General features: G+C 34.4%; 1 protein-coding gene across 2 annotated transcripts; it reads right to left on the bottom strand.

Moving 5' to 3' along the window:
- Positions 1–1,543: 1,543 nt before the first annotated feature.
- Positions 1,544–8,617, bottom strand: LOC108671422 (probable methyltransferase-like protein 24). Of its 2 annotated transcripts, none has more exons than XM_018158969.2 (8): positions 8,547–8,617; positions 7,337–7,516; positions 6,869–6,979; positions 5,485–5,596; positions 3,912–4,028; positions 3,353–3,472; positions 3,057–3,179; positions 1,544–1,848 (listed from the first exon to the last, which is right to left on the bottom strand). In XM_018158969.2, exons 1-8 carry the CDS (start codon positions 8,576–8,578, stop codon positions 1,651–1,653), a joined length of 993 nt encoding a protein of 330 aa, XP_018014458.1. In that variant the 5' UTR covers positions 8,579–8,617; the 3' UTR covers positions 1,544–1,650. The 2 variants fall into 2 exon arrangements, with proteins under 2 accessions (XP_018014458.1, XP_018014459.1); XM_018158970.2 differs by having other exon boundaries at positions 8,562–8,593.
- Between the last annotated feature and the right edge of the window lie 835 nt (positions 8,618–9,452).

The following is a 9,452-nucleotide window of genomic DNA, read 5'->3' as shown; positions in this document are numbered from 1 at the left end:
TATTATCATCCAGAATTATGTGAATATCTAAGTTAATTTATATATTTTGTTATTCCGACAATCGAAAAACAGCTTGTTTTTTCAGTTGCTTGTTCGTAGCTACTAAGATCTGTGACAAAAACATGCAAGTGTAGCAAATGTCAGCGACGTAGCCAATTCACCATTCGTCGCAAGCAAACTGAAAAAGTTCCAAGAATTTGTAAGTAAACGTCGGAATCGAGTTAGCGAGCTTTAATAAACTCAACTCTACCATTTAATTAATTAATTCACATTAAAATTATATCGACCGGAATTTTTGAAGCGCATTCAATAAATAATTAAGAAAATAAAGCCGTCAGTGGCCCCAATAATATTGTATGATTGTAGAGTAAAATTTTTGCTATCAAAGAGAACGACAAATAAAACTAAAAAATGAACCAAAATATTATTTTGAACATCCGAACTTTTACTACAAAAAATATTTAACCGAGCGTTATCTCTAGGCCGACTTCCCAATTTGAATCTGTTTCAGTCATTGTTTCGTAGCCTTTATGCGAATTCAAACACAATACAAATTTATAATTTGTGAAATACGCTAGAAAAGCAAAATTTAGCACAGATTGCATTAGATAAATAGAGGAAAAATATTCATGATCACTTAAAGCACCACTGAACAACACTGGTATGACTAACACAAAAATATTGAGCCATGTATATACTTCTGTGGTGGGATCACAAATCAGAATTCATGAAAAGTGGAACCGATTCCTACACAAAATCACGTCATTGGCGATTTATAAATAAAGAGAGAAATAAATAACATCCCATCTAATAAATAATTATCTTTCCTTGCAAAATCATGAATGATCTTTAGGTGCAGCCAGGAATTAGAGAATAGTCCAATCTAACCCCCAAAATATACAATTTTTTAAAACGGTTTTCTCCAAGATCTTGAGATTAATTCTATACGACCTCCAACAAGTTACAACTTCCAGTATGCAGTGCTGGATAATAGAGGCAATAAAAAAATAAAAAAAATTCCAAACAGTTTTGTTTATAATTGTATAGTTAATTTGGATAGAATTCTATTTTCCTCATTCACTGTGTATATTTTTCGTGCGCTCATTGTGCAAAATTTGGACACACCGTTTCTCCCATCCTGCGTAACTTTCCTCCGTGCTCGTGTAAGCTGACCAAGTCACGTTACAATCAATTACCGCAGTTCGAACATGACTCAATCTCTTGAGCAATTGTGAGGCATATTTATTGGTTCTAATGTTAATAAATAAAATAAATATTTATTACCAATAAATAATGGTTTTAAAATCCCGTGTCAATCATTTTCCGCGTAAAGGACCACCATCTCCAGACTAACATACAAAATTACTCGCAAAGAAAGAGTTGCGCTGTTAAGAGTCGCTAGGTCAGGTGGACATATAAATGCTGCATTAATGTTGTAAGTGTTTAAATTCCTACATAAGCACCCTCTGTAAAAATTATGACCAAACTCTTTCTAATTACGAAAAATCCCAAAATTACCAAATATTAACAAAAAATTCCAGAAATTACCAAAATATTCACCAAAAAAAAAGAAGATCCGGTGAATATCAACTTTGTCTCATGGGGTTAAAAGATTAATTATTAATGAAATGAACGACGACTAATTTCTTATCATAAATTATGATAATTTGAATCCTTATGATGTTTGTTCACTAGGAACAGTTCTCCACACGTGAAGATCGTCCTGTTGGTGCCTGGTATCTTGTATTCGGACTCCAGCGACCGCGTCGGCTCGTAGTGCGCCGCTCGGAAGCCGTGCTCTTCCAGGCCTTCCAGAATGCTCCAGCGCCCTCGCAGATACTCGGTTACCTGTCATATCATCTTATCATCAATTAATTCTGTAACTCAATCCCTCTGTAATTAGTTCAATTAGTTGCGTAGTTATTTTAATTATTAATGTAAATTACTTCAGCTTATTAATAGCTATTGTCAGATAAAGTCGAGCATACAGATTTTGAGTGAGATATTTACTAAAGAATGATGCATTTTTGGCGCTGTCTTGTTCATCCTGGCCCGGTTTGGTGCAGCAAATGAGTATTACGTCTACACTGTTAGAAAAATTACCGCTAATGGTATTACCGGCGTTTCAGTGGCCGGTCGGCACGTGAAAAGAAACACCGTGGCGCCGCTTTTATTCCAATTTAACACTAGAAATCCGTAATACATCTGATAAAAATGGCGAAACAGCTTATTTTCACGGGGCGACCGGCCACTAGAACGCCAGTGGGACTGTTTTTTTCACCGTTTTTTTCTAACAGTGATAAACTATGCTCGTAAGAGAGTGTTTCATTATTTAGACATTTGCCCATTCATTTTTCTGAATTAAAGACTGTTTTAAACTACAACGTTAAACATAGGAATTTCATAAGACATAGGAATTACATAATACATTTTGAACCTAGGAATTAGTTAAAGATTTTTTCGTAAATGCTGTTTTCGATAACAGGTTGCATGATACGTTACTATGGAACCAAAGCAAAATGCGAACGTGAAAGATTTTAATTTTTACACAGGCTGAGGCGAGGACTGCGAAATTTTCACAGTTTTTGATCAAAAAACTGCAGAAATTATGCGAGCTGCTTCGAGTTACGTTAACGTATTGCGCATCTCTGATTATATTTAAAGCTGAATAATAATTTTTCCAAAGTTTTACAATGATTTTTCGTATGAAATACCCAACTATAAATTAGACCCGGCCAGTTTGTGGACAAAAAAATGTATGGTATTTCTATGAGAGCTCTGACAACTTAATTTGCTTGAAAGTCACCAAATAATTTTTACAACCCACCACTGGCTCTTTTACAAGTTTTCGTAATTGTGGGCCTGCAATTTTTTTTATTAATTCATTTTCGGCTTAGAAAATGTTCTTTTTTTGGTTACTGAGAAATAAATTCCTTCTTAATAAGGATCGTACAAGTACGACCACGGCCATTAGCTCCAATTCTGAATTCACGAATGTAAAAGAGAAGGGCCGTTTTTATAAAAATTTTATCATCTTCAATAAAAAAAAAACTTACCTCGGGCTTGCTAAATTTAGAGCTATCAATGTGAATTTCAACTGCGATTTGCTTGATTCCGGCCAGTTGATTTCTCGCCATCATGTGAGGCAATACCACCCACTCTGAGTTCTCTATGTCCATCTGATGAATATTAACAATAAATCAATTATTTAATCAATTTTCAGTGATTATTAGATGATTTAAAACATTTTTAATGCCTAATTACCGTCAGCATTTATGTACACTAATAATATGTAAACATATAATAGCCTTAGTCTATGTTATATCTCTGAAAAACTTCAATTTTGTCTTACCTTTAAATAGTCCACTGGTGCGTGGTGGCCCAATAGTTGTTGTACTTCACTGTATGTCATCAATGTGGAGTTTATCATTCCTTGCCAGTCCGCATATTGTGTTAAGTTCATTGCTACAATCTGTGTAATGATTAAACAATGATTAAATAGTGACGTGTTAAGACACTGCATAATTTACCGATAAATTAAAGCAACAGATCTGATTAGAGCCATTACTGCATGATGAACTCAATCATTTCGTTTAAAAAATAACTAGTGACGTTTTCCCAAAAATCTTCGTCTTAACTTTCGTCTTAACTCTTTCGTCTTAACCTTTTTTTGGCACAGGTTCTCCGTGTATACAAAACACGTATATGCAGGTGTGTGTTCTTTAGCTGATCCTTGTAATGAAAAGAAGATGGAAAAACATTAACTTTTAGATTTGAACTTGTAACTAATATAAAGGTAAAGTAATTGAATATGTGTGAAATTCAGTTGAATTAGCTGAGCCCGAATGCAAAGTGCCTGTAGAAGCATCAAATCCGAGCAAAATATTTCCTCATTAAGTGACGGGATTTACCTTGGATTTTGAATATAGTCCTACAGGGTGAAACTTCATCTTGGGTCCTAGGTTTTTGTACACGCCAGGAGGCAGGGTAGGATCCATCATGTGGACTTCACAGCCGTACTTCGCCATCTGCAATCAATTATTCTGTAATTAAATGAGGTTCATAATTTGAAACCATTCTTAAAACTCATTAAAGCAAATTCAGTTAACGTGAAAATTATGTGCATTAAATTTTGATATACTGAAAGGCATGCAAAAGTCCTGTATAGTCAATTTACATTAGAAATAATTGAAATAACAAATATTTCAAGTCAAGGTGCAATATCAGTTAAATATTTTCATCCATCCATATAAAATAATAAAGCGTACTAGTGTTTAATGAAACAAGAAACCAGGAAGCGACACAATTACTGGGAGACGGATAAATTCATTGTAATTTTCCATTGCTTTGTCATGGACATTGCTATACTGTATAATTCACATATAAGTCCATTAATTTTTAATATTAGTGTTGCAATAAATTTGAAAAATTATTAAATAGATTATTTAATTTAATGATAAAAAATGAACTTCCCGCATCAAAAAATTTTAATTTTTGATTCAATAAGCAACTGGATAGAAGTCAGCCTTGCGAATATTTTTCAACCTTAATTACGTTAACAGGTTTACTTCGAAAAAATCTATAAAAAAACGTTTGAAGGACTTCACAAGCTTTTCATGCGAGATATTCCTTAACACGGCTATTTTTTGTCTCTATTCAAAAATGTTTCAGATGAACTTGATAATTCTAAACAGAATTCTGACTTTCATCAAGTTGCATAAACTTATTTGCATGGGAAGAAACCGTGGAAATGAGTGGCCATTGCATCGGTGCGCCATTTGTGTCTCCGCAGTCGACGCTTCCGTTTAGTGTGTAGAGCACCGTGTTAAAGTTGAGTAAAATAAGTTAGATTCTAATATTTGTTCGGGACGTTTTCTATAGAGTCTTCAACTTTGCATTTGCTAATAGATTTTTATAGAAAACAATGAATTTATTCCTTGCAAAACTCGCATCTCCCGGAGAATAAATGAAAACTGAAAAAAATATATTTCTAAACTTGATAACCTGAAATGCTTGCACTCGAGGCGAGTAGGGTCAAATCTTAGATGAAGACATGACTTTGATTGTGTCTTGATTGTGTGTCCGGAAGATCAGCGTTGTTTTCTCTTTTATTTTTCTGTAGTATGAGGTAGGAAGTTTCTAAATGCTATTTTTAAGTTGAAATCACGTTGTTGTAAGTTGTTGGGTACAAATTGTGATTGTTGAAAGATATTTGAATAGGTTAAATTGTACTCGAATTCTTGAATTGAAGAAGGTAAACATAATTTTTTACCCCTGTTATGTGGAAAGAGAATGTAGCAGGCAACAGTGCAGCTTGGCTTCAACGTATATTATGATTAAAATTCAAATTGCATATCTTAAAGACATTCTAATATTAAGTCTTCCAGGTTTTGTCAGGCTATAGTTTAATTGATTAGCGTTGTGCTAACCAAAATTGATCACTTGTTAAGGACAATAATTACTAAATGAAGACTAATTTCTCACAGCTCGATCAAAGGTGATCTCCGTGGAAACTCCGAACGAGTAGACCGTGCAATTGCGGGGATTGATGTGAACGTCGGTGTCCAGACAGAGCTGCTTGTGCCCGTCGACAACTCTGCAGAGGAAGGGTTCTTCTAAGTTAAAAAATTAATTTTTTTTACGTTTTAACGTACGAGATCTAAGTTTCTTCAACAAATAATTACTCGTCGTATGATAACTAAACATGCTTCTAAAAAAGAAATATTAGTCTAGCTAAATAAAAACTATGGTTATTGATAAAATAATTACCCTTAAAGAAATTTTGCAATACCGTTAAAGAAATAATGGTTTTGGGATGACTTGCGTGGGTTACGCGTTTTTCCAGAACGTAATGTTCGTTTTACGAGCCTTCGTGAATCTTTATCGCTGCACCACAGTTTCACCTGGTGCATAACTCACCGCACGTACATTTAGTAGTTAACCAGCATCACAATGGCATACCTGTTGCATATCATCATATGCATCACTATGACACACCCTGCTAGAAATTTCCACATTCTTTAGATTCTGTTTCTTTTTTTCATAACTATTGTTGGGTATGAATTTGTAATTTTTGATTAGTACCAATTATCTTACAGTTATTTATTTCTTTTATTCGATAGAATAACTGCGGATCTGGTGGGAAACAACCTTAGATTTTTGAGGACTTTTCTAAAGCGACACATGCAGTTTACGATATACAGAGCCTTCAGTTTGTCATGGTGTGTTAAATTGGCTTCTGTGAATGTATTTATTGAAACTTAATGCGACATCGAAATAATCTTGCTGTAATGCAGAATTGTAAAATTTAAAAGGTATTTTTTGCTTATGCAGATATGTTGGGCCGGGTTTATTCGTCGGTATAACGTCGATAACCTGTAACGAAACCGCTACCAAGCGTTAATTTGTGGGACTTTGTTCTATCATCAATATTCTGAGAATGCGCCTGATTCTCAAGATTTGGACCAGTCGTCTTTGAAATAAAAGTTCAATTTTGTTTGCCGTTTTGTTCTAAGCCTAACAACCCATTGCATATGCATCACTATGACACACCCTGCTAGAAATTTCCACATTCTTTAGATTCTGTTTCTTTTTTTCATAACTATTGTTGGGTATGAATTTGTAAGTAGTAAGGTAGGCTGTAAGACTTCGTGGTGTAAACATCACATTAATATTGCTCCGTTAGGAGTGTATAAAGCCATTCCTTCTTAATTGCTATTTATTATTTTGAGTGATCACTCTTTGTTTTTCGTTTTATTTATTTTCGTCTATCACTATGACACACCCATTGTATATGCATCACAATGACCCACCTATTGCACATGCATCACTATGACACACCCATTGCACATGCATCACTATGACCCACCTATTGCACGGTTGGCCTCCCATGCTCTTCAGCTTACGGCAGGGAGTTCGGCCGTGGCCGCCCTCCAGACGTCCAAAAAAGTCCTCAGGTGATACTAGCCACGACAAGTTCCTGCACCAGCATTTCATGTCTACAATTATTGCTGATAAATTCGACTTAAAAATAGGGCTAGAACATAAACAAATTATTTGAAATAAAATTAGTGAACAAGTAAGTTACTAGTATGATTAAAATGGCATCATGATGAATCGCGTTCGTTTGCATCACAATAAATCGTGTGCGTTCCTACTCATCTCTTGATGCCAGAGTTCTAGTACAAAATTTGAGGCCTGTTTGTAAGCAGAGAAACACTTATTACGTATCGCAGTGGATTTATTTGTTACACTCGACATAATTTACTGAAATTTTTCAGGTAAAACAATAAACAATTGAATAATCTCCTATTGTTTCCTTAAGACTTGGACTTACCCTCTTGAAAATGCATTCGAATGATGATTTTCAATGCCGGTATTGCTTTCAATGGAATCATCATATCTAATTTTCCTGCTTTTTAGTTCGTTTTCGTTAGGAATTTGGCTCAAAACAGTGAACAAAATTAGAGTTGCGACGACGGACTGAAGTCGTTTTAGGCTACACACTCTCCGCAACCTGCAGGAAGAACAAATTTATACACGGTATTAATTCAGCCCTTGAACCTTGTAATGTGATATTTCATTAAATACGCAGAAAAGACACGTTTCCAGCACAAATGCACAGAAATTATTAATATTATTCCGAGTTGCAAAGCTTTTCATTAAATTTAATATGCATTAGTTTGCGATCAATTGCAAACCAAGTTAACACTAACGAATTAAACAAAGTTCATTAAGGCGACGGAACGTCTATAACTATAGCATTAATAATTTTTATTCCCATTCTCCCTCAATGTTAAATATTGTTAACTCGCTAGAAAATTTATCGGCTGGCGCTTCAGAAAGTTTTAGAAAGTTATGCCAGTATTTTCTTAATGTTCCTTCCCACTCACTGATGTTGAAAATGAGCTGCAATCCTTGTAAATTGATCTCACTTAAATAGATATTTTATTTTATTCGTTTTTTATAAGAGTCAGGGAATTTGATTTATTATTTTGGTTTATTTAAGCACGATTATTCAAGAAATCTTAGGTGAAGAAAATGCTAAGCAAATTTACTAAAATTTGATTTGAAACGTGAAAACTTTTCGGAGGCCAGCTCCATCATTAATTAAAAACTTCGAGAATAAAATGAGAACCAACTGATAGGCCCAAATTTAAATTCATGAATTTACATGAATTTTTACATTAAAACCTTAATGGCTAGATAATCGGGCCTATAATAGCTTTTAAAAACTATCGATTATTACCTATAGCTTGTGTTTTTATCGCATAAAAGTTGTAAACTAATTCGCAACGGAGGCGATCTCATATTTGGAATACATTGTTGATTAAAAATTTGCCTTGTTTTATTTGCAACTTATTATCCTGTCTGATAATAAGTTGCTTAACGTTATTTTTATTAACCCAGGAATGATACATACAGGAATTCATAATCGACAAGCATTATTATTTCCCACATAAAAAATACAGTACAGGAGTTAACCTTGCATGTGTACCATTATTAATCTAATCTGCAGAAGTCATCCCTTTAATTGTTGGTGTTACCTGCTGAACACTAACTTGTTCAGTGGAACCATGACTTTTGGCAGGACTTTCAGTTTAATTCGCAGCGCCCACCCACTTCGCTCACCTCGGCATCGTGTACACTGAGAATAAGAGCTCAATTTTCCTGGTTGTTCATGGAGGAAAGCCTGGATTTAAATGTTCTTCCAGATTTTTTCCTCCATATTATAGAGAATAGCCGTATGTACACGATATGTCGATAACAATAAATTAAATTATCTCTTGGCTTGACGTCAAGGGTGGAGTTCTTCCAATTTTGTCCCAACATGTTGTGTATAAAAGGACAATTAACTGCTGCCCTGAACATGTCGAGAATTTATTTGATCCAAGATTGGGTGCAAGAACCATTGACTACAGTATTAACTTTTAACGAAAATAACATTCGATTTATGATTCATTTTTCGTTAAAGTTCATCCATTTATCATAATGATATATAATTTGGTATACAATAACCACAAAAAAAAATACGGGCAAAAATTTATGAATTCAGGGATAAATTAAGAAGCTTCAACCAGAATTAAATCAGAGTTCGCCCGTGGACAAAATCTAGGAGTTGCAATTCAAATCCTATTTTAGTGGTGTATCTGTGATGAAATTCTCATCTCTGTTTTGTGATCACAAATATCTATGGAGCTCATTTAGCGCTAAGTTTGATGAAGGCTGTGCATGATTTTCGTTCAAATCAATATTAATAACTATTAATTGTATAATACTACTGTATTTGCAAGACTAGTTACCGACGACTAATAACATTCCTCCACATAACCTTAAAGGACCTTGACTTCCCGTTTAGACCAGTCGTTGTAGTCGCGACTGAGAGTGGCTACAGGGGAGCCTGTAAATCCTATCATTAGCAACCATTTTCATGGCTTTTTAAATAGTTCTTG

Source organism: Hyalella azteca, unplaced genomic scaffold (genome assembly GCF_000764305.2).
Source record: "Hyalella azteca isolate HAZT.00-mixed unplaced genomic scaffold, Hazt_2.0.2 contig5545, whole genome shotgun sequence".
Lineage (NCBI taxonomy): Eukaryota > Metazoa > Arthropoda > Malacostraca > Amphipoda > Hyalellidae > Hyalella > Hyalella azteca.
The sequence above is the reverse complement of the archived record's forward strand: the minus strand, read 5'-3'. Positions and strand labels throughout refer to the sequence as shown.

Coding starts and splice junctions, on each gene's coding strand:
- LOC108671422 (XM_018158969.2), bottom strand. CDS start 8,578: ATGGTTCCACTGAACAAGTTAGTGTTCAGCAG. Junction 5,597..6,868: donor GGAGGCCAACCGTGCAATAG/GTGGGTCATAGT, acceptor CTTCCTCTGCAG/AGTTGTCGACGGGCACAAGC. Junction 3,180..3,352: donor CACCAGTGGACTATTTAAAG/GTAAGACAAAAT, acceptor AATATTCATCAG/ATGGACATAGAGAACTCAGA.